The following is a 26,765-nucleotide window of genomic DNA, read 5'->3' on the forward strand; positions in this document are numbered from 1 at the left end:
GCTGACTCTTTGAGCCCATGCAGTTTTGCTGGAAGCACCGCAGGCTTTAATTCCAGGGCTGACAATGCCTACGCTCCTCCCGAATCCCAAGACATAGAAAGGGCCCCTGGTGTCTAGTGAGGCTGATGCAGCAGACAGGAATGACTTATCGAAACTGATACATGGAGAAACGGGCAGTGTGCCTGATGCCTGGCAAGCACTAATTCACTTGATTAAAACCCAGACCGGGTGCAGGACGTTTAATTAAAGTGTCTGACTACCACTGCATAATGAAAGGGTAAAAAGTTTCAATCCATATTCTGAGCACGTTGGCCTTAAGGAAAACAGGAGCACCTAAATATTGAGGGTGATTCCATTAAAAACACACCCCTCACAGGGTCATTAAAGCATTTTGACTACATTATCACTGAACAGCAGGAACTTGGGTGGTAGGAGGCGTCATGTAACCTAACTTGCTGGAACTGCCTCCACAGATGAACTAAGAGGATGGGCAGAGCAGGCACAGACCCTTCCACGGGAAGGGAAAGATTAGGATCAGGGCTAGTCAAAACCCCAGTTATTCAAAAACCATCACTGAACAGCTCCTACACCCAAGAAACAACCCCTCAATTAAAAATGTGTATAGAAACCCTGGATAAAAAAGATCAGACTGGAAAGCAGAGAGTGAAGCTGATTTATTGCCAGAATTGGGCACAAGGGATCTGAATCTGAAATAATCTGAAAAATGCAGCCACGTTAGGAACAGAGAGAGACAGATGTGGACAAGTAATGAAGACACGTACAAGATCACAGGTGCACACTTCTGATCAAGAATACCCGAGGTCAGTCCTCTCCCACGAGCATCTTCCCATCATGATTGGGGTCTTTCCATCAGGCTCGTTCTGCCCCATGATCATAATCATGACAGAGCAGGGGCTGTGATGTCAGGGCTCAAACATAAATGTTTTACTAATGTGATTGTGGCATGTGATTCAGTACTTAATTGCTATGACTTTGCCTACGTCCTCTATCCCTTTATCTTTAAAATTCTCATCCTACCTCATAACGATATTTAATGGAAGAACTAATTAAACGACAGTTTAAAAAAAAATTCCCAGCACAGCACATGTATCTTTAGCCTGTCTTCTCACAGAGATTAAACCAGTCTCCATTTGATGTAATCATGGCAGCCATTCCAATGTAAATGATTAAATGCATTTTAAGTTAAAAAAATCAATCAGATCATCCACATTCAAAAGCATAAATTTTTCGAAGTCTTCACCCTATTACACATCACTGCCCACAATTCCTACTGCCCAAAGTTCTCATCATGCTGACCCAGCTCTACTTCCTCTCTACTTGGGAGTTCTCCGGTATCAATTCAGGTCCCGGAATCAATTCAAGTCATTTTTCACCAAAGTTCTGATAGCTGTGGGGTCAAATACAAAGCAAGTACCATCTTTACCATAAAAATCTCACCATCTATTGGAGAAACGAATGCCCATACAATTCTGTTTTATGGCTGACGGTACTAAATGCTACTGCAATCATGAGGTATATAATAATTTTGAAAGTCTGAAGACATCCCAACTTTGGAGAACAGAGAATTCACAGATGAGATGACATGTGAGCAAAGCACTGATACAGGAGAGAAAAGGGAAGGACAGAGATACCGAGCAAAGGAAATGTCGTGAGTAAAGGCATGCAGTGTGAAGGCAGAGGCTGGAGACGATGCTAAAAAGGCTGGTTAGAATCTTATTACACATCAATTAAAATGCTTGCTCGTGTTAAATGTTTTGCACATATTATTTTAGGACTGGTCAGGGCAACAAATCACAACTAAAACTAGAAGTACTGAGGCAAATTGGACATCAGAGGGATAAAGCAGACAATATGATGTCGATAAAATTAAAGGCAGATCCTAGTGTTCCCAGTGACAAGGAACTGACTGGGGTGCATTTGGTGAAGGGATACAGGGAATTCACATAATAGAAGGCAGCGGTCACTCACGTTTGAGACCACTGTTCCCCATACCTACTCCCTATCATTCTAGTCAGTCTGGTTGAAATCTCTCACATACCCCCATTCCTATGTATTTCACAAAGCTTTACATTATGTATTAATGAAGTAACATGTTTTAGAGAACCAGGATATATACCTTGTTCAAACTCCATCACATAAATTACTCTACACATGTAATTTAATCACAGAATGGGCAGAAAATGCAAAAGGCTTATTATGTAGTGTTTATTTGGAGCAGCGTAGATACACTTCTTAAATCTGCATGCCCTCTCCCCTCCCCACCCCCTTAGATTTATAAGTTCCTTAGATGTAAGGTCTAACTTTTTGATGCCTGCTATGTTTACAGCACCTTACTGGGCTCTGGGAAGTGTGGTGAATCCTGGCCCATGCTCCATCCCTCCTATGCATTGTCCACATAAGTAATCAACCTCATTGTGTTTCAATGGGACTACGTATCTGTGTACCTAGTCATTTTTGTACACTGTGTGGACAATGTGGTAAGACAGCCAGGTGGTACACAGGAAAACTGTCCTGGGAACCTGAGTGCCAGATCCAGGTGGTATAACTGGCTAAAGGCAGCTTAGGCAATCGTATAGGTGATACTACTAGAGTTTTAGATGACCTGGTTAGGGCAATCAGAGTGTAGTAAGCCCCCACTCAGCTTACCCAGCTATTTGGCAGGACTTCCCTCAGGACTGGGAGAAAATCATCACCAGAAACTAGAGGGCATCTCCCATGAGACTTATGGAACATTCTCCCACCTGACATCTGCTGTTAGGCTCTGCTGAGAACTTATTCTTAGCACTCAACATAGTAACCAGTAACTTGTAAGATTTCTGAGTCAAAGCTCATTTCTGCCAAGGTTCCAAACGAGTCCTCTCGAGGACCATTTCCAGGGAATGCAGGAGTGAAGAAGTGATTCCTGAGCTCACTGGATAGTGAGCATCCAGCCACTTTACATCTGCCTGGTGTTGCATTACTCAGGCTTCCCTTCATCCATGTGACAGATATGTCAATGGCGGTGTTACACGCGGTCAAGTCTAGTGCTAGGCATCAGGCATACAGCAGTGAACAAAAAGAGACCCTTGATCCTTGATCTTTGTAAAGCTGACATCTGGTTTTGAAGACAGTCACAAAATAAGGGATGACAATGAGTAATAATGAGCATTATGACAGGGAAAATACACTGTGCTCTGGGTCTAACACATAGCACAATTGCAATGCTACACTCATCTTTTCATGGAACTCTAAATTTCCAGATTGTAACATATCTAATTAAGGACTTAAAGCCAGGGAAGAAGACAAGGAAACCAGCAAGAAGTGAGCTAATCTGGGGGAGTCAACCTACCCTAAGGCACACCGAGGACATGGAGGCATAGTGAATGAACAAGGAATGATATTTCTCTTTGTTAAGCCATTAAAATGATTTCAGTGTACACATACATGCTTCTGGAGGTGACTGTAGTTTCATTTTTCTAAGTATCAGATGTTATTTTTAAATCAAGCCAAATAAAATCATCTTCTGTAGCACCAAAAATAACTCAAAATTTGAGCACATCCCACAGAAGGCTTCGTCTTTCCTGGGACTTGGAGAGGAGCAGACTCTGAAAATCCTCAGTGCAGGCATATTTCAAATCCTGGCTCTGGTTCTGGCTGAAAATTTGGCTTTATTACTTAATGCACATTCCCTTCTGGCCTCTCATGTATACTGGCTTGAAAATTCATCAACTTAAATATATTTGCATAATTCCTTCTCTTTAGAAACAGCCCAATTCTTTTTTGACTCTGTCAAACAGTGCTGAGGACAAGAATACTGGGACACCAAACACCATTCTCTCGGGACAGGGGTTGGGGTGGGTCTCACCCATCCTCTGGGAGGGCAGCATTCCCAGTGTGAACTGCTGAAAGTGTACCTTGGCCTTGAAAAAGAAAACAGGTTCTTCCCCTCATGGTGCATGTGCAAACAACAAAGCAGGCTCAGTCTTGTGAAGACAGCAGGAGGGAAGAATCCATATCTTTAGAGTGAGGTGGGTGGGGGAATCACAAAGTCAACACAGAATTTCTGAGGACATTTTCCTATTGTCAACACTTCAAATGTGGATGCCAAAGATAAGCATTTTTTTTTTTTCTTTTTTGATCAAAGTTGCTCAACCTCAAGCACTACTGACATTCTGGGCCAAAAAACTTCTTTTTGTGGGGGGTCGTCCTATGCACTGTAGGGTGTTAAGCAGCGTCCTTGGCCCCTACCCTGGCACTCCCTCCCCAAGCTGTGACCACCAAATATTCCCTGGGGGACAAAAGGCTCCCCTGTTGGGAACCACACTTAGGTCATTTATACCCCATGTAGGTGGATAAAACTGAAAATCTCAACCTGCTTCCCAAAACCTCAAAGCTGGAATCCAGGACTTCCGGGGGGGGGGGGGTCTGGGGTGAGCCACTGACCGTTCACGATGCTTCCAAGATCTTGGATTGAAGGAAACAACTGGCGGTTGAGCTACAACCCCAATCTTTATTTTGATCTCCCCCAAAAAAGGAATCAGGTTATCTGAGTGAACTCCTGAGGGAACTTCTACCATGTACAACTTAAATTGATTTGTCTTAGGCCCAGGTGACAGGTAATTACAAAAATCACTCTTTGGCTCAATTTGCCCAAATTCTGCAAATAGCTATTCTGAGAGGTTTTTTTGTTTTTGTTTTTGTTTTCAGTCAATAGCAGATTTTTCTAGAGCTCCTGAGTCTCCAGTTTGGAAAATATTTCAAATTACTTATTGGTTTGTGGTCATGTCCCAGGTTCTTTTCTGGCCTTTACTTGTTGCCACGAGTAATAAGTTTAATATTCATTGATACGCATCAGAGGTGCCCTTAGCAAAGAGTTCTAGGAAATCTAGCGATTTCCATAGAAAAAAATATGTAAATATTAAATTATAATGAAGTTAGCTAATTCACTTGAACAAATAAACTGTTCTCATTCTTCTAATCCTCTCCCTCTATATTCTCTCCCCTGGTAAACTCTCCTAACTCCTACCTCTAACTAAAGGCTTCACAAATGTATTTCTAGAGTCAATATTTCTCCCAAGTTTCAATCTTTAATTTCAGCTTATAAACATCAGAAATGAATACATGCAATTTCATGAAAATCACGTCAACCACACTAAGTCTCTAAGACGGTAAACAGCTAACACTTCTTCCTGTTCTAAAATTCTAATTATGCGACCATTAAAATTATCCTTAAAGGGATAAATATAGCCACATGGGAAATGCTTATGGTCTAAAGTTAAGTGAAAAGCAAGAAATACACAATGAATATAACTGTAAACACATAAATAGATATGATTAGAAACGAACATACAGAGATCAGTCACAGTGATGGGATTTACAATGAACATTTTCTATTTTGGAATGGCTGTAATGTGAAAATCCTTATACCTCTTTAAATTGTTCTTTTAAAATATTATAATTCTTGGCTATCTGACAATGTGAACTCACCATCTGTCTCCTAAGTGAGCCCCTTAAAACCCATCATTCAGCAAGAAACTCTGGCTCCAAGTCCCGTAATCACCTTGGATTTTCTCCTTCTCACCTACTAACCACCTATGCCACTGCCAGCCACCAGCTACCGCAGATCCGCTCAGCACACTCAGCTGCAGGGCACCCCTCCTATCACCACCAGCCTGGTTCTCACAATAAGCCATCTCGTCAGTGCCTCTGACTTGGGTTCTGCCATTTCCCTGAGCATCCTGCAAAACCCTTTCCCCTTCCTCCCACTTCAACATCTAATATGCAGCTCTGCTCATGTCACTCTGCTGCTTACAGTATGGATTCCCAGCTGCCTACTCCGACCAGGCTCCTAGTGCCTGCTTCAACCTCCCCTTCAGGCTCATCAACTACTATCCCTCACTAATCCCAGGTTCCACCCTCTCCATTTCCATCTCCAAGACTTCTCTTCTCTACCAAGATTGCCCGCCCTCCAATACAATGATCTAAATTCCAAAACCTTTCAAAGTTCAGAGATGTTCATTTTATCATCATGCTACATACATTCTCTTCTGATAACTGTGACAAATACCAAAGCTAACACCAACCTCATGCTAAGCACTGTTCTAGGCCCTTCTTTTATATTAACTCATTTAAGACTCATTATACCATAATTATAACAATATATTAACTTTTTTTGCATTTTACAGATCAGAAGATTGAGGCACAGATAAATAACTACCCCAAGGTCACCAGGCATTCTAGCTCGAGAAGCTGTGCTCTTACCACTCTGCTACCAGGTTATTTTGAAAAGAAGAAAAGTAACAAGAAGTTTAAAAAGAATAGAGTCCAGTGATCATGTCACAGGACAGTTACACCAAGCCATTCTTCCATTCTCACAGGTCCACTTGGCCACTTAAAGTTTCCTCAATGAATTCCTATCTACTCTAAGAGATTTATGTTCTTTCATTATGTTTCACTCTTTTTCAGAAGCCATATTACTCACATCGGCTTTGCAGTTAAACGCAAGTATGGAGTTTTCTTCTCCGCCTATCCAGAACCACACATCCCCAAACCAGACCAACTCTCAGCCTTGTTACAAAGCCTTTCCAGAAAAATACGACTGGTTGAAATAGTGATTCTGCAGCCAGAAACTGTGTAAGCCCAGCCAAGTAACTGAACCACTCAGGACTTCAATTCACCTATTAAAAACAAGGCTCTGATGAGGTACCAGGTTACTTTAATTCTAAAGTGTGAATCCATGTTGGTCTTCCTCATCTTTGAACTCACATAGATTATTGTCTATAATCACAACTTTAGTTTCTTTCGTTTGTCATTCATCTGGTGGGCCACTGAAAACCACATGTGTTTCCCTCCCTCCATTAGTCAGTAACTAAATTAGCAAGCAATTAGTAAGCCATGTGCCAGATGCTCTGCTAGGCGCCAAAGGGATAAAAACAACACTAACAATATGTCATCAGTTTTCACTTGCTAGCTAGTGAAATTTTCCACTATGCCTGAGTCAAGAGTTGAGGACTAACTAGTTGGAGAAATTACAATATGCAGGTTCCCTGAATAAGCCATTGCAGGGGGCCCATGGCCTTAGCTAACCTTATGCTTCTCTGAATGCTTCATCGTGCCTTCCCTTGGAGAAAAACGCAGTTAAAAAACAAACAAACAAACCAAAAAAAAACAGGAGGTGGCGGAGGGGATGATGCACCGGCTGCCCCTAGCTGGGGAAATACGTCAGACTGTGATTCCGACGTGACCCGTGATTGTGGCAGACTGCCAGTTCTCGCTCAACACCATCCTTGTCTTTTTCAAGAATAGAATTCTGGGCACATGGCTGCCCAAAATAAAGACTACACCTCCCAGCCTTCCTCACACCTGTTGCCACATGACCGAGTCCTGGCCAATGGGAGAGAAGCAGAAGTGCCCTCCCTCTCCTTCCTCCTGCCAAGTGGTTGGAAGGTGGATATTTGGGCAGGAAACAGAGAGCCACTGTGGATAACAAGGTGGAGAAACAAAATGCAACACACAAGGGTCTCTGATAACGGGGTCAGACAATAGTGAGCTAAGTGCATGCAAAAGAAAAATAAATTTCTGCCTTGTTTTAGCGGAAATGAATCCTAACAAATAGAATTCCTTTCTTCCCTTTCTCCAACCCTATCCTTCTTGTCTATCTGATTCTTACTTATGCTCTAGACCTTATTTAAATGTCACGTCTTAGGAATAGCCTTCTCTGCCCTCTTCATCTGCCCTCATCAGGCCCTATTATAAATACACTCTTATTTCCCTAGATTTTTCTCTCCTTATATTTGTCACAGTTTATGTGTATTTATCTATTTCATTGATTTCTATCTCTATCACTAGCCTCCAGACAAAGATTCTTTTTCTGTTTGGTTTTGTTGTCTTCACCATGATCCCTTGCATCTAGCACAGTGCCAGGTACACAGGAAACAATCAAATATTTGTGCAATAAATGATTGAAAAACATTGGAGGATCTCCCCACTCTACTAGGAACTCTAGAACATCCGCAGTACATACCGAAGGCCTCTGCATTTACACTTGCTTAACAAATACCGGGGGAAAAGTTTCAAAATACTTAGTAGAGTTGCTCTCAAATATATTCAAATGGCATGGCACCTGGAGATGGTGAATCTTAAAAAAAAAAAATTAATAGATAATATGAAAATATCTTCATCTAAAAAATAATGCATAAATTCTTAAATGGAAAATAACATTTCCCAGTTTTCAATGTTTGCTTCTTCCTTTTTCATATACTTTTATTGTCTGTCTAATGCAGTCATACCAAAGGATAAAGAAACGTGGGAGGAAAACTTAGTAAGAATTTTAGCTATATGTGTACAAAGGAGAAAGATTATTATCATTTGATCTGAGCAGCAGGAAGAGGGAGGGTTATCTGAGGGCCACTTACTTCACAGAATCACATATTTTAGATGCTTCCCTGCATTAACTGCAGAAATATGTTTGTAAGCAAGTCAGCTCATCTTCCAATAATGGGTACATTCTAAATTAACCATTTTTCATCAAACACTGGATTTTTCATTCATACTAGAGATTGCTGCAAATCTTCTAAAGTGTCTTAGTAGCTTCAGACTAAGGAGGATTTCTCCTTGTTTATGAGGAAAACAAGACAATTTGGTCACTTCACTCTTAAACTTTACTAATGATCATTCCTTCTATAAGACCAATTGTTATAAAATATAAAAATACCTCAATGGTAAATGAGATTCTCTCTTCCCCCAACTCTGTCACACACACATACACACCCCAGAGCCATAAGCTAATTTGGTAGGAAAGAGACTGATTCTTTCTTCATATCTGAATTCAGCTCACAGAACTATGAGGGATACACTGCCATGGAAGGATACAGAAAGCATACAGGACTCTGAGCCACTCCTACCTTTGCCCCTTATTAGTCTGTGACTTAACTTTTCTGTTCAGTCATCTATAAAATGGAGACAGTAATGACAAACACCTACATCTTTCAGGATAGACCTAGAAGACAAGGTAACCCACTGTTCAAAAGTGCAGGTTTGCTCACACCAGTCAGAATGGCCATTATTCAGTAAGTCCACAAACAATAAATGCTGGAGAGGGTGTGGGGAAAAGGGAACCCTTCTACACTGTTGGCAGGAATGTAGTTTGGTGCAGCCATCATGGAAAACAGTATGGAGATTCCTCAAAAAACTAAAAATAAACTTACCATATGATCCAGCAATCCCACTCTGGACATATATCCAGAGGGAACCTTAATTCAAAAAGATACATGCACCCTAATGTTCATAGCAGCACTATTTACAACAACCAAGATGTGGAAACAATCTAAATGTCCATTGACAGATAACTGGATAAAGAAGTTGTGCTGTATGTATACAATGGAATACTACTCAGCCATAAAAAAATAAAATAATGCCATTTGCAGCAACATAGATGGACCTGGAGACTGTCATTCAAAGTGAAGTAAGCCAGAAAGAGAAAGAAAAATACCATACGATATCACTTATATGTGGAATCTTAAAAAAAAAAAAAAAAGACACAAATGAACTTATAAAACAGAAAGATTCACAGAAGACTTATGGTTACCGGTGGGGAAGGGGGTGGGAAGAGATAAACTGGATAAATTGGGAGTTTGAGATTTGCAGATACTAACTACTCTATGTAAGACAGATAAACAAGTTTCCACTGTATAGCACAGAGAACTATATTCAATATCTTGTAGTAACCTATAATGAAGAAGAATATGAAAATGAATATATGTATGTATATGTGTGACTGAAACATTATGCTGTATACCAGAAATTGACACAACATTGTAACCTGATTATACTTCAACTTGGGGAAAAAAAAAAAAGAGTGTATGTTTGACCCCAGGCTGAATTACAGTTCAAATACTGGTCCTGCCATTTCCCTAGCTGTTGATCTTTATATGAATGTAATGTACTTACTAGAGTGTCTATAACAAATGTTAAATAATTGGCCTGTCATTTCTCCTTTAAAAATGTAAAGCACTCCACCAATATTCATTTCTATTTTCTAAAGATGCACATAAAATAAGATGTCCAATAAAAGAACATTCATCAAATGCTTTCTCAGCATCTAGTATCGTATCTTTCCCTACCGACAAAGCCAGCCTGCCCTCCCCAGATAGGATGCTCACATCTCTAACACACTTACAGAGGCAGAAAGCCAGTCACAATTCCCTTCTTTGAAGACTCACCAGCTGTACCAATTAATGACCTCACTGAAGATTATCCATCAGAAAGAAGGGGGAAGAAAGCACTAATTGCTCTAGTCAGAGATGTCATTAGTTATACACCTGGCTCTCATAGTCTGCTTAGCATTTATGGAAATGGTACACACAATGGGAAAAAATATTACCAAAGGGAACAAGTATTCAACCTCAGTGTTAAGTAGCTCCTTGCTATCTACGAATCCATGTCAAAGGTAATGCATCTTCAGAGAAATCTTCCTTCTGATATGCTACAGTTCTGATACTCTTGCTTGCTCAGCAATAAAATTTGTATTTGGATTCCATGGCCATTTCAATGAATCAAAGTTGCCTCTTCTCCCCCTCCTGTTAGATCGTATAACCACGGAGAACAGCTCCTAGACTAAGAGATCTAACCTCATTCCTGTTTAATTTGTCGGAAGCAAGCATCATTGACTTTTTTTTTTAACCATCCAATTGAAAGCCTAGGGCCTTCTTTCTTAATGAGAACACTCCCATCAGAACCTTGGGTTTCGTTATTAGCTACTTCCTGTTTAATCTCGGGGAAACCTCTAAAAGAGGGAACCACATTATTTTCCCTCCAGGAATTTAATTCAATTGCTACACACGCCTAAGAATGTGACATGGTTCAGTTTCTCGTGTTTATAAACACTAGCAGATAGCAGTATGTGAGTAAAATGTATGATAAAGTTTTTTCAAAAATAGCACTTAGGATGTTATAGAAATGTGCTATGCCACAGTTAGACAGAAATAAATAAAAACTACATGGTGTGGCGTTACGTCTCCTGAATAGTATACTTAGACCAGCATTTGAAAGCATCTACCATATCACATTTTAAAACATTTTCTGACAAAGTATCTATATAAAATGACTGGAGACTTTTTTACAAAAAATACCTAGTTTAGATAATTTATTATCAGAATGAGTTATGTAGAAGCACCAAGAATAAATTAATACACCCTTTATATGTAATGGGAATCCAGTCTTTTTCCCTGATGACTCATCCAATTCTAATTTTGGGGAGAAAAAGTGGTAAATGCATCTTAATGTTGTAATGATATTAGTAGCAAAACAAGGACTTAAAGTTTTTATTTGGGCCATTATGAGTATTACAGACTTACAAAATAAAAGGGTTCGTGCTTCTGAAGATGACTGAAGTTGGTATAGAAATTCCTCATACATGGAGAAAGGGTATAAAACTTATTTCTAAGCCCCAAATGCTATAATTTGCATTTACCTTTATACCCAAACAAGTAATTTTAATCTAATAGGAAATGATCATGGAGCCCTCACTCGTGGGCTATCACAGTCAGACCACCATCTCCAAAATTTCATCTGATGCTAATAATAACACCACTCTAAAGTACAGTTATCACATGAATTTTCTAGCTGCTTGGCTAAAAATGTTTGTCCAAAAATAATTAGCTTAAGGCCAGGTTTCTTGTGAATTGAAATATTTTTTCCCAATTTCAATGGTCAATTTTTTAAAAAATAACAGTATGTAGCAAAGGCCCTTATCTTTTTAAGCATTCTGGGAATTTACTTATGAAGAATGGCGGCCCAGATTATTGCTTTCCTTCTCTCTGACAATGTTTGATCTATGGCCAGACATTAACTACGAGTACCGTGGTCTATTATGGTGTCATTACAAAGTCCATTAAGACAGGCTTTCCAGGATTTCCAGTAGAGCAAACATGTGTCAACTCCTGTCCTCAGCAAGGCTAGCAGAAGGCACCACTGGGCTGGAATTAGAAAGCTAGCATAAGTTTTCCAAACAGGTGTTACTGTCGACACAACCATTAAACATCCTCTTCTTTCCAGGCTCCTAGAAGAATAAGTATTTCCTCATTTTAATTTTTAATAGAAATTTCTGTATTCCACATAAAACTGTATTCCTGGGAGCATTTCCAGAATAATATGAAATCTGTGAGGTGTGTCTCTTAGTATGAATGACATCAATGCTCACCTGCCAGTATTTGGAGACCTATTAGTAGAAGATCAACAGACTAAACTTGAAAGTCGTAAAAGCGATGAACATGGCAGCTGGCCCTGCCTGCCTCAATGGTGGCACCGAGGTAGCAGAGAAGTAAGACAAGTCTAGAGGTGGTTACTTTTTGGTTCCTAGGAATGCACAGCTGCCCAACGTGTGTCAAAGGACAAGGCAAAACTGGATGTTCCAGAATCAAAGACAGTTAAAGACCACGGGATCTTTAAGATCAGCTGGCGAGGGGACCTGCAATGCGTACTGTGTATGAGACTCTTCCTGGCCCCGCCCCCTGAGCTGATGGACTGGGCAGCAGGAGGGAGAAGTGGCAGAAGTGGTAGGAATAGAAGCAGTAACACACAACACTGCTGACGCACTTGCTTTGTGCCATACACTGTGCTAAATTCCTTACAACGATCACCCTATTTTATCCTCACCACAATCTTACCAGGTAGGTGCTGCTATTCCCCCCATTTTACAGACGAGGAGATAAAAGCACAAGGTGGTTAAGGAGTCTGTCCAAGGATATCCAACTAGGAAGTGAGTAAGCATTCACATCCAGACAGGCTGGCTTCAAAGTCCGAGTTCTTAATCACTACACTCAATTACCCAGCAACAGGGCTGGGGTGAGACCCAGGGTGTTAAGAAAATGCCATGATCGAAGCTGGTATTTTCTTGTCTGAATGGAGAAACTGAAAGCCAGAGAAGTGATGTCTCTTATCCAAGACCAAAATTCTACAGTGCGCTTCCAGGAAGAAGTCAACCATTATGATATGACACCAACTGCTCAAACATTTCTCTACACACAGTCCTCAAGGGACAGGTGGCTTTACAAAAGCTAGCTCATTGGTTCAAGCTGTTTTACTCTGACCAAGGTGCTGTTTGGGGATAGAAATTTCCATCCTTTTCTGCCTGACTCACTGTTCACTCACAGGACACAACACACTCCAGAGTCAGTAGAAGGGGCTCCCAATTACAGTGATTCTCAGGGGAGGGAAAAAGGGGGAAAGGGGAGGAAGAGAGGCCATCCCCCAAAGGGAGACAGTAAGTAGAATGTGGGAGGTAAGGTCACATAATTTGATGATGGAAATAAAGATGTAATTCTGATATGGCTCCCAGGGATAGGCTTCTTTCCCTTAAAATGATGATTCTAAAATCTCAATATGTATCAAAACATCACTAGGTCTTTGTTTTAACATAAACAGGCAGGTAGAATGCTTAGAATGATCAGATCTACCCCAAGCTGGAATTACTCACATACAGTCTCTCAAAAGACGATAAATACATTTCCTAACAACATTTGATCTGCAGTATCAGGCCAAAAAATCTTAACAGACTTACTGAAACTGTGCCTTTCTACTTAGTCGTCATTTCTGTTCAACAATCAGGGTAATTCTGGGGGACCATAAGCAAGGATTATAACCATATATTCCCCATGACCATGGTGCAGAGGCATTTTCAAGATAACAATGAGGGCGGAAGGGTCAGTGTCTGTTCCCATCCCAGTGACACAAACTGGGGGGACCACATCAAACCAACCTTCATCACTTCCACCTGCAGGTCTTCGTGGAGGGAAGGTGTCACTTTCACAGCGTTCAGGATCTGATTGAGCAGCTGCTTCTCATCGGAGTCCGTTTCCATGGATACAAACCTCTCTTCAGCCAGAAGCTTCTGTAAAGAGGCACAAGGCAGTGATCACAGATAGGCATTCCCCTGCTGCCTTAGTCTCCTGTATCCAGTATGTACTGTATGCACTGAGGGTAAGGTCTCTTACTCTGGCAGCATGTTGCTGGAGGCCATTAGGAAAGAGCCCCTGCTCTGTGCCATGAAAAAAAAACATATCAAACCTTTGATAAATGGTTTTGGGCAAAGACTTATCCTGCTATTGGAAAATTCAGTCTAAATTTTATGAAGCAAAATTCTACTGCAGTGGTCACACAAGTGATTTGGTTGGTGGGGATGGAGGATGAATGCTCCAGGGGGAATCTAGCCCCTCAGATAGTCACACGCACACACACACACACTTTCTGAATGTACCTTTGTCACCAGAAAGGAGAAGGTCCTGTAGACAACAAGTTGACTTTTCAGATAATTGCCTTTGTACTTCCTAATGTGAGCTGTCATTTACCCTGGGATTATTCATGAATCCATGTGTCTTAATGTATTTTCATCAGAAAATCAACCCCACAATAACTCAAACAAGAAGACAGTCACTTTCATGAGGTTTCCCAGATGTCATTACATCCCACAGAATAGCTCTCTGCCATTGGAGGACAACTCAGTTTTCATAAAATTCTCTCTGAGATTGTACCAAAACCCACCTGCCTACAGCCTCTACCACCTCACCCTTCCCCAGAGCCATGTAGACTAAACTTCTCAAATATCTGAAGTCAGCTAATCTCTTTCTCTCCATACTAACCCTCCCCAGGGGCCATCAAATGTTCTCTCAATGATATGGTTTTACAGACACTCTCCTGCCTGACATGCGGCCTCCGGCGTGAATGTAATACTTCAAGGGTGGTCTGAAAATAAAGACCAAGAGCATCAAGAGTGCATGCGAAGGTAAACTGTGGAAATTTGGGTGATTATGAGGTATCAATGTAGGCTCATCCTTGTTTAAAGGAAAAAGTACCATTCTGTTGAGTGATGTCGATGACAGGGAGGCTCTGTGTATGTGGGGGTAAGGGGTATATGGGAAATTTCTGCACCTTCCTCTGTTTTACTGTAAGCCTAAAACTATTCTAAGATAGTATTCAAAAAATAAAAAAAATTTTAAATGGCAGAGAGGAAAGAAAGAAAGAAATGGGGTCTCTGGTGGCACCCCTGAGCTCCTGAACCAAACCTAGAACTGCCCACCTCTAGAATTCTAGTTAATTCTATTAAATATAAGATAGTTAAATATATTTACTGCCTAACACCAAACAAAAACAGTAATGCGTAAGTTTAATCATATTCCCTGATCAAATTAGCTTAGTTGTGAATCACAACACATCTGTTCTATGCTGAGTCACCCGGAAATCCCCAATTCTCATTTACAAGGGCTGCAATTAAGTGGTTTGTCCCCATTCTGTCCTGAGGTAGTTGATTTTTGAGACCCTGGTGTAGGATGGATTTTATATTTATCCCTTTTAAATTTGTCCTTGTCCCATGCGGCATAGGGTTGCAGCCATGAAGAATTTTTGGAATTCTGATTCATCCAGGGTAATGAGTCCCTCTTTCAGCTGAATGCCACTGCAGATCCGGAAAGCAAGCATTTCAAACCTTCCTCGTAGGCTCTGACATTTGCCTCTGCAGTCATTCCTCATTTTACTGTACTTCACTTTACTGAGCTTCCCAGATACTGTTTTTTTTTTAAACAAATTAAAGGTTTATGGCAACTGGGTGTCAATCAAGTCTATGGATGCCATTTTTCCAATAGCATTTGCTCACATTGTGTCTCTGTGTCACATTTTAGTAATTCTTGCAATATTTCAAACTTTTTCTTTATTACTCTTTCCTTTATTATTCTATTTGCTATGATGATCTGTGATCAGTGATCTCTGATGTTACTGCTACAGTTGGCTGAAGGCTCAGATGATGTTAGCATTTTTTATCTATAAAGTATTCTTAAATTAAGGTATGTACATTTTATCAAACATAGTGTTATTGGATGCTTAACAGACTACAGTATAGTATAAACGTAACTTTTATATCCACTGGAAAATAAAAAATTTCATGCGGCTCACTGTATTGTAATATTTGCTTTATTATGGTGGCCTGGATCTGAACCCATAATGTTTTCCAAGTATCCTCTCAAAAGAGATTTCTGACTATCATGCAATATATGCAGGGCAGCCCAGAGTTAGTTTTTAACTTAAAGTGATAAAGACTAGAAAGTCCTAAAAAAAAAAAGCCTTAACTTGATGGAAGGTCACAGGGAATGGTGAGCGGAAGACCACACCCACTAGATCACTGAGGTTCCCACTATGCAAGCCCCTGAAAACACTGGAGTATAACTTAGAGCCCTTGAGGGTCCAAAAAAAAAGTAACTAAATGGAAAATCTATGCAATACTAGAGAAAAGGGAACATCAGTGGCAGATCAAGACAAACTCCCATTTATTTTTATGGTTGGCCCAATTACTTTGGACAAAAGCAAGGTGTTTTTAATAATATTATTTAACTATTTTTTAAATGTTAAAAATTTTGAATGCTATTGCATATTGAAATACACATTACCTAATTCCAATCCCCTAGGGGAAAAAAGTGGTAATTTTCTTACTCTTTCATATTTATGAACTCTTAAAAGGTACGAGGGACCTCTCTGAACTTACAGAGCTAACGATGAAATAGTACATGCTGATGTGAAAGGACAGCCAGCAAATGCTACCAATCCACATTCATGTGGACAAATCCCCCACAGGCTTCAACTCCACAGTACTTGTCACTTAGATACTAAACACTTAAACAGTCAATGTATTTATACTGCCGTCACCTTTGCACCTTTGGAACTAGATCTATTATGTATGGTACAAAAGAAAATGAACAAATGCTCAGAGAAGGCTATCTGTGTGTGCAATCTGACTTTTCTCATTAGACCAAATTTCCTTTTTTCTTCCCAATCTTATTCTGGAAACAAAACACATTAATCCATTCGCCAACCTAACTGTAGAATAGAAAAACAAAACACAATCTTTCCAGCTTATCATTACCCAGAATCACAGATATTGAACACATACAAGATTTGAGATGGTACAGAACTTGAGGTATCTCTCTTTTGATCCCTTACTCTCCTAAAAGTTGGATGTCACAAAAAATATTTCATTTCTGGATGGGCTTAGCTGGGTCGCCAATAATCTGTCTAACAACAAAGGCTCGTCAAGATAATGTGCACAGAGGAATGCTGGTAAATGTAAGGAAATCCTGTTACCCTCCCTGGTTATTCCCCAGCTCAATCAAATTTCTATCTGGGATTTTAAACAATCAGTATTTAAAATGTTAACTGTTTGTTCTTTCAAGGCCAAAGTGGTCTGTCAACTTCTGTCATCCTGTTGCACTCAGCGACAGCCATACCTGTATCCCTGCCAAGGCATGTTGGGCCAGCTTCACATTCTTGGATTCCAAAGCCAGCTGGAGAGGCAGCAGGCATTTCTCCCTGGCAAACATAAATAAGGACAGCAGGTGAGCTCAGCAAAGCTGGCAGTCAAGTGATCCAAGCCTTATGTACAGCCGCCCCCAAATGCCGCCACACACATACACAAAACTACGACCAATAGTGAAATTGTACATGGACTTAAAAAAAAACACAGCAAAAAAGCTGTGCAGATATAATAGCATATCAGCAGCTCACCTTCTGAGGATGGCTACAGGGAGAACACACACGAGGACTTTCAAACAACTGTTTGGTGAACTAATTATTACATGGAAGGACCCTCACCAGTCAGTCCAGAAACATACCTGATCTTTCCCAAATTAATATAACTGCTTGTAAGTACACCTGGAGTGCACAACTCTAGGAAGCACCATTTATAAAGATTTCTACGCCCTGCTCATACCTCTCCCTCACCGAGCAAGTAACAGCATCGCCACTGCAACTCTGCCTCATCGATATAAATTGAAATTTGAATAACTTGTCAATTTCTCCTAAACTCAAAGTGTTCATTAATCATTTATAGTTTTTAACAATTTTTTTAAATTTCTTTTATTGGAGTATAAGTCAGCTTACAATGCTGTGTCAATTTCTGGTGTACAACATGTTTCAGTCATACATATACATACATATGTTCCTTTTCATATTCTTTTTCATTATAGGTTACTACAAGATACTGAATGTGTATCTTCCCTGTGCTACACAGAAGAAACTTTGTTGTTTATCTATTTTATATATAGTAGTTAAGATCTGCATATCTCAAACTCCCAATATTTATAATTTTTGAATTTGCCCTTTGGTCTCCATCAAGTAGATCTGAATTTTGTGATGGGTTCTTAATAAACATGTTTCCAAGACAGAAATACAAATGAACCCTCAACCCCTTTGACCCATGAGAAGCACCTGGTGTCATGCGAAAGACAAAAAAAAAAAAGGTTTGACAGCTACTTGTATATATTGAAGCTTAAGAAAAAAATAACTGGGCACTAAAATATGTTAGAGATAAACCAAAGGGTTACAAAAAGAAACATTTTTCTGTAAGAACCATTCACTCTAAATAATTAAACAGCAGATCAAGAATTTTAATCAACCCATTATTTCCCCACAGTTTCACACTGGCGCAACAAATGAAATGCTACTTAATTTTACCAGGTTCCCCCACCCTCGCTTAAACCAGATCAGCTCCATTTTTATCTGTTTTATATTTTCAGCATAAACTGAAAGATTCATTGACTTCAGGCAGTATGAAAGCCCCAGGGTAAGACTACAGGATTTGGTCTTTTGGAGAAATAAGGATCACAGTTGTAGAACACAGTGAAACAGAAAGTTAATTACAGCTCTAATTCCTTCCTGTCCACCCTGCAGTTTTTCCATGGAATCTTCCATCAGCAGCTCTGTGACAGATGGAGAATCCCAGACACTCCCCCTAACACCGGCCATAAAGAACAAAAACAGACTATCAGAAGGAACATTCACCTGCCTTCCTAATCCTTCTCACCCCTCTGTTGCTGTTACCATTATCGTCAGCTTGTCACCGTTACCAGGCAAACACTGCTATGTGGTCAATTAAAGCAGGAATAGCTAATTTTCCCAATTTTGCTTCTTTATTTAATCACAACCAGTTTATAAACTTGGAAAAATTAATCGGAAGGGTGAAAGTCAAGTGAGAATTAGCAATAATGAGCTGATGGAATTTTAACAAAAGAACCATAGAACTTCATCTGCAAACTCTTGAAACAATCACATTTCCACCAGGATTAACTCACTGTGAAAGAACTTTCATCTTGGATTTGGAGTCAGATCTGCCCTTGAGGGCACGGTACCAGTGAGCAAGTGTGGAAGTCCAAAACACTTCCAGTCCCATAGCCCGAAGCAGGGAAAGTCTGCTGAATGGCTGTGCGCTGAAAATGACAAGCCTTACACATTTCTCACCAAAGACACCAAACAAGAGTGGATGCCACACTCAGCAGCAACCAGGACATTCCTGGAAATGCTGAACCCGCTGCACCTTGGGGAGCAGCATTCTATTTGCAGATAAACAGCTACGTGCCCATATTGCTCGGCCATCAACAGTATTAGTCCTTGAAATCCTCTATCCACTCTTACCTACTTCTACATTCACACAATTTATATCACAGACCAGAGCCAGGTTGCTGACAAGTGCCAGGACCACCAGGTCGCACCACGATTCTAGTGGACATCACTGAACTGCTCCCCAGGCCAATCATGGTCACCAGGGACTGGAAGGTGTAATTGGTTCAGGTAGGTTTGGGCTGATTTGAAAGGTATCAGTGTTTAGTGGAAAGATTATGGGCTATGGGATCACACAGAACTGAATTCAAACCTATTTCTAAGTTGTGCGATCTCAGTCAAAATACTTAACTCTGCTCAGTCTTAGCTTCTAATCCCATAGAAAGAGCATCTTAAGACCAATCCTGCAGGGTTACAGTAAAGATTACAGATAATATGCATCTGGGGTTGGGAAACTTCTTCCATAAAGAGGCAGATAATATTTTAGGCTTTGCAGTCCATGTGGTCTCTGTGCTAACTACTCAACTCTGCTGTAGCACAAAAACAGAGCTAATATGTAAGTCAATGAGTTTGGCTACGTTCCAATAAAACTTTATTTACAGAAACAGGCAACAGGCCAGATTCGGCCCACATGCTGTAATTTACCCAGCCCTGATATAGACAGAGGCCCAGCACAGACAATGATTTTCATCACAGGAGAAGAAGATCTAATCTTGTCAGAGTATCCGGAAAGATTTTGTACAGGACACGAGCACATGTCCTGGGAGGGTCTTAGCACAACCAATTCAGGCACCAAGATTTATCTTAGAAAATCAGTGCTTTGAGGAAGCAGGCTGAGAGGTTTCATCTGGATACAAAACCAAGGCACTCCATCCATCCCACCATCCATTAACATGTGTGCAAGGCACCATCATGGGTGCTGGGAAACATCCTACAAGAAACAATACAGAACAGATATTCACTTTCATTTTATTCATGGGGTGAAAGAGAAAAAAGAATATTACCTATTTCTCTATTTAGTCTTCCAGTCACTTCAACCTTAAAACTGGCATTCTTACCCTTGTTTTACATTTGAGAAAAAGGAGGTTCAGAGCGGTCTCATGGCCTACCCAAGGTCACACAGCTTAAAAATCTATTGAAGACAATTCAAACGGAAATCTATCCAACTCCCAAGATCAAGTTTCTTCCAATACCCTTTGGTCTCAAAAGATCAGAGCAAAGCTAGAATAGCCCTCTTCCTTAACCTTTACACTCCCTCTTCCTAGAGGAGTGTAAAATCATTTCAGAGGATTCATGGGCCACCCCCCCTCCCCCCAAAACCCGACATGGATCCCAAGTTAAGAGCCCCTGTCTTCAGGAGAAAGGACCTGCCCAACGTGGCACAAACTCCGGTGTCTGAGTCAGAGAAGAAGCCCGTGTTCCCTGCCTGGGCTCAGGGTTCCACTGGGATGAGGAGCCTTGAAGAGCTGTTACACTGAGCCCTGAAGCAGAGAGGTGGCTTCCTGTGTGTGCACGTAGGAGGTGAGGGGGATAACTCTCTTCAAGGTCCAGGGCCTCTCAGCCCCTCAGCCTCAAGCATCCCCCAGATTAGTGTCACGAGCCTCAGATCTTGCCTTCGACAGGAAACAAACACACATGGGAAATGAACAAAGCTCACGAGGCACAACTTATTTCACTGCTTGTTCTGTGGTATCATAAAATCCCTGCTGCCTTAATTTTTTTTAAGTGGTTTCAATAAAATAGAATAACAGGCCTGTTAATTGAGTCTCAGGATGGAATTTATAATAAAGATACAACGTGGCACACATTTAGTCCCCTTTGCACACACTGCATGGCAATAAATCACCTTTTGCTCTTTCTGGATGCTGCCTCACGGGGGAAGGGCACACCTAAACCAGATTCAGTGACATGAAGCGATTAGTTTTTTATGCACAGGCACATTCAAGGTCACTCTTGTCTAATTAAATAAAGGCAATGGCCCCAGGATTCATGTCCTGACATGTTATTATTCCTTAAAGGAGAATAATTAGCAGTTCTGCACATGCATGAGGAAGACATCATCCCATGACAGTGTCTGTTCGTGTCAAGAAGACAGAGTCCATCTCCTCAACTGTGTGGTCATGGTTCACGGACCAGCTTTATTGGGCTGGAAGATGACAATGGACAAAGGGAAATTAAAATAGGTAAATATGGGAAAAGTTAGGATTTGCCCAAAATTACCTTTAAATATGAGCACAAAAGTGAACTTCAAGTAAAACCAAATATATTTCTGAATGTTAGGTTGATTCCTCTTTGACGCACTGCATGGGATGGAACACAAAGCTTCTTTAGATTTCTGAGGTCTGCTCGTACTATTTCTAGGATTCTACGATCTAAGCCATTTATTCAGTAACTGTCTGGATTCCTTCATATAATAACCGTGACTGAATCAGTGGCCTGTATGTCCCAAGTACCATGTTCACAAAGTCATATTTACTATTTCATTTTACTATGCAGAGGTTTAAGAGTTGGCAAAATAAACTAAGGGAGATGAGATGACCTGTCCAAGGTCACACGTTGGTAAGTGACAGAGCTGTGATTTAAATTTAGACCATCTGTCTTCAAAACCCACAGAGACCTCCGCGATGTCAGCACCAGCAGACAGCTCCCCGCTGACTGTGGCGTCTGGCAAATGGCTTTAAGAACAGCAATCCAGGTGACCACCAGGTTAAAAGGATGGGGCCAGGCATCCAACAAGTAATGTAAGTTATCTTACTGTGAGGGGTCGCTCATGAAGCAATACGTTACATTCACAGTTGGAGTGTAGTTATGAAAAGATACAATTGGATCGGTGGGGTAAGTGTGGCTTTGGAACCAGCTGCTGGGTTCAAGGAATAGCCATCACTTTTCCGAGTAATCACGATCTTTCCTAGTCTGAGTACAGAAGACTTTTCAGCCCTTTGCTGTGACATTTGGAATGTTATTATTCATGTTTATGAATTCCGATGCTTTCACAGTTTACATCAACATTGATGAATTTTCATTGATGAAGCTTTCGCCAGAGCCAGCTGGAACTGAACTGGTATCTTAATTGATTTTCTCTGCTGTGCAGTTAAAAATGTTTCCATTGTATTTCTATTTTCGCTTCTATCTTAATGAAGTTATCTTTATCAGCAGCAATCCTTTTGCTTTGTATTTCACAATAAAGATTAGATTCACCCTTCAGGAACTGCTTTAGGTCCTGGGGCCACAGCTGTGAACATAAAATCCCATTTCTCCTGCGGGATAGCAAGATGCCTCAGCAAGCCTGCTGCAGTTACTACGTAGAGCACATGAAATGGTCATTTTTTTGTATGTCGGAAAGGGTTGAATATCCATCATTTTATATGATTCAATCTGTTAAAAAGAATTCTAAATAATATGGCTATGCTCAAAATACACTCAAAATTTTCCCTCAAAATATACACTTTTATTATACTTCATTACAAAAGGCATCCATGTACATTAAAAGATCCAAACAGTACAGAGAGAGACACAGCAATGAAAATCATTTCGGACGCTGGTTTAAGAAGGAGCTGAGCTGAATGTTCACAATGGGTATGTCCACGCAGGGGCATGGGGGATCTTTTATTTTCTTTGTATTTATACCTTCTAATTTTTATATAACTAGAGTATGCTGACTCATGAAGAAAATATTTTTAAGGCTACAAAGTCACTGGGCTTCTCACAAAAATCAACATCAAGGCATCTCCCATTCAGCTCAAAAAGGTGAGTAAATTTGTGTACAGAGAAAATATGAAACCTGGAATTCATTTTCTTCCCTTTCCTTCTGGCACTGACGTCAACAGTCCAAGGGTTCTTTATAGCAATTACACCTACTGTTCTTATCCGTAAAGAAAACGTCCAACCTCACGATGGGTCTAACTGTGCTAACAGATTTATTTTTGTAATCAAAGGTAAACTGCAGGCGATTAGTTAGGTTATCAATCACCTGAAAAATTTAAATACTATCTAGATTTTATCTTTGCCATTGGATACGTCTAATTTTAAAAATAAGCTGTAAAAGAATAGAAAGCAACATAAATACAAAAACATTGTTATATTATTGTGATAGAACAATGGGTTTGTCTTTCCAATTTTAAAGTTTTCTGACAATATTCTTGCAATATTTAAAACATACAAAACACAGTAAAATAATTTGATTCATTTTGAAAAAATTGTATTCCAGGGACTTACTGAGACATATAAGTTACACGTAACATTGTATAAGTTTAAAGTGCACAAGAAAATGATTTGATATATGTATATGTTGCAAAACGACCACAGTAAGTTTAGTTAACGTGCATCACCTCACACTATTACAATTTTTTCTTCTTGTGGTGGGAACTTTGAAGATCTATTCTTTTAGCAACTTTCAAATGTATAATATAGTATTGTTAATTACAGTCACCATGCTGTACATTATATCCCCACAACTTACTTATCTTTGAAAAAAATTAAAAATGCCTTGGTATTTTCACCTGCAATCTAGGATTATCAATATTAATACTTCCACTGGAAGATATAAATTCTATGTAATGAGGGGGAAAAACAATTAAGTTTTTATTTTTTTTAATTTCTAGAGGGAAAAAAAGAGACAATTAAGTCCATAATAATCATAAGGGAGGTTGTTCTGGATTTTTTTTTTTTTCTTTTTTGCAACTACTGAGCCCCTTACATTTGGGGTACTGCACTGGGCACTGAGTACAGAACAGAGGAAAACAAGTGTCATTCCTGCCCAAGACAGGGGTGAGTGCTAATGTGTAAATTCAGCTTCTGAATGGATAAATGAATAAACAAACAAACGGATGGAAAGTGCCTAAGAAGTGTTAACAAGAAGGTCATTTAAAGGTTGGTTGAGCCTGTAAATAAAACTCCAATAAAAAAAAAAAGACCAGATCAAGCAGCATTCCCACTCCATTGGATACAATACTTTGTAATGGACACAATGTATTGGCTTTTTCCTTTGGATCAAATGTTCTGTCACTTTAACCAGAGGATTCCTAAATGATACAAGGGAGAGTGGCCGCGGATGTCACAGAGATGCTAAGGGCTTAGGCACACGATCTCAACCCAATGAGGAGGGACGAACGTTATCGACATCTACTGACGAGGGAAGTGGAGAAAAGTTACTCTTGGACAAGGGCTGGAACAGTGACTGGAGCCCTGAACTCAAGCTCCATGTGACATTGATGGTTACCATTTGTCACTCTCAAACCGTGTTTCAAGACCTGGGTTAAACATTTCACACACAGCAAGTCTACGAAGGACCTTTTATAAAGACACTCCTTTCTTTCTGTCCATGGTCAATCCATCCTCACACGTCCTCACATCATCTCCCACGTCAATCTTCCACACGTGGACTTTTACATGTTTCCACTTACAAATCCCTCCTCACCTCCATCAACACACTTAGCAGTTCCTCATATAACCTCCTCCTGAGGTACCATGGATGATGTTTTTCTCTTTAATTCTGCCATTAAAAACAATTTGTCAATGTACCTCAAGAGCTTAAAAATATTTCTATGCTTTGACCTAGGATTTTCTATTCTACGAAGATTTTCTAAAGAAATCATCACAGAACAGCCCAGTTTTAGGAGCAAAGATTTGTCTGTAGTTTTACTTACAATGAAATAAAGTTACGTAAATCCTGGTACATCTCTGAAACAGAGTAACATATAGTAATTTAAAGTATTTTGAAAGTTTTTATGAACCCAGGAAAATGTTTTGAAAAATGTTACATCAAAGAAATTAAAAATGAGAACAGAATGTAGAAAATACACCATACCATGGTCCCACACTTGAATAAAAAATTACATACACATACGAAGTGAGTGGAGGAGGGAGGGAGACAGACTGGAAAGAAATTCCTCAAAACCCCTCCAGAATGTATCTCTGCCTTTGGGAACATGGATAGTTTTGGTTTTACTATTTATGTGTTTTAACATTTAAAAAAACTCTCCACAGTAAAAGATACTACCTTTAGAAACAGAGAAGTGAAGCTAACCCTCTCCTGCGTGTGCGTGAACGCACTCTCCCTTTCTTGCAAGGCTTTGGTCTACAATCCCGAGTGGCCTTGTTTCCAGTCATGGCTCCAAGCTAACCCTTCCCGAATTTCCTCTGTGCCTGCCTCATCTCTTCTGTCAAGTCACCAACCTTCCCACTTTATCAAAAAAAAAAAAAAAAAAAAAAAAAGGCTGGGTAATTTTCCTGGAATAGTTTCCCTTTCCCCAAAGACATTTCCTTAGCACCTTTCAAACATTTACTGAATTCTTTCTTCTCTCTAAAGCCTTTTTGACTGAAAATAGGCTTGCGTGTGACCCTGGGATATAACTGTCAGTCACAAGCATCTAAAACCAGTACGCTTAATTGAATTTTGCTTCCTTCTATGGTATGTTTTCCTGCAATCAAGCTTTCGGGCTTAGAGTGTGAATATACTCACAGCGTGAAACGTGCCTGGCAACACGGAACCACATGTGCTTTGTTTCTTAGTGATTTTTTTTTATGATGAAAATGCTCCAAATGGCAACTTAGAGGCAAGGCTCTGCCCAGAATCTCGGCCATGGAGTGGCAGGTGGAAATAAGCCACCAGAACAAACAAGAGTTCTAACTCAAACACTCAACTCTTAGGGAGAAAGGGAAAATGAACTGGACAATAAATCTCGTAACATCATCTTTTTTATGTGCTGATAACTTTAGGCAAATACACAGTCACTTCTTGGAAAAACAGTAAGTCTATGGCATAAACATCATTCGGAAAAGTCTATGTAACCAAAGACAGGTAACTTAAAACTAGTTACTTTAAAACAAAACTGATTTCTTTCAATTCTATTCAGAACTCACTGGTCTATTAAAGCTCACAAGTAATACACGTATACATTTATTATAATGACTTCTCACCCCTTAGATGTCTTGACAGTGAAATGGTAGGATTCAATGTAAAGTCACATTTTTCTGTAAGGTAGAAATTTCCAGGTATAATGTCAAAATGCCTATAAAGCCAGTCTATTATCAGCACAAATGCCAGAACTAAAATGGGTATTCCTCGGTGGTTAATAAACTATTTTTAAGACATACATAAGCTGTTTAGTAATAATAAGATTTTTAAATTTTAATAAATATTTATGTAACCTACAAGATGTCCAGGCTGTATATAAAGTACTTAGGCAATAATGATGAATGAGACAGGGCCCCTGTTCACATGGAACCCACTGTCTAAGGGAGATCACAGACAAGGGATGACATGCAAACACAGGTACAAGGTAGTAAACATTTGTATGAAGGTAAACACAACAAACTATAAAAGATAACAGGGGTAGGGGAGATTCTACCTAGAAAAATTCAAGTGTCTTCATGGACAAGGTGATACTCAT

General features: G+C 39.9%; 1 protein-coding gene across 2 annotated transcripts in view; it reads right to left on the reverse strand.

The window, feature by feature from the left end:
• The window catches only part of ARFGEF3 (ARFGEF family member 3), a 149,180-nt gene that overhangs the window by 94,814 nt on the left and 27,601 nt on the right, over window positions 1-26,765 (reverse strand). For both annotated transcript variants that reach the window (XM_010983683.3, XM_031456423.2), the window contains exons 3-4: window positions 17,268-17,349; window positions 13,757-13,888 (exon numbers count right to left, since the gene is read on the reverse strand). In XM_010983683.3, coding sequence (XP_010981985.2) covers window positions 13,757-13,888; window positions 17,268-17,349 — 214 coding nt within the window. The remainder of the gene's footprint in view (window positions 1-13,756; window positions 13,889-17,267; window positions 17,350-26,765) is intronic.

Source organism: Camelus dromedarius, chromosome 6 (genome assembly GCF_036321535.1).
Source record: "Camelus dromedarius isolate mCamDro1 chromosome 6, mCamDro1.pat, whole genome shotgun sequence".
NCBI classification, from domain to species: domain Eukaryota; kingdom Metazoa; phylum Chordata; class Mammalia; order Artiodactyla; family Camelidae; genus Camelus; species Camelus dromedarius.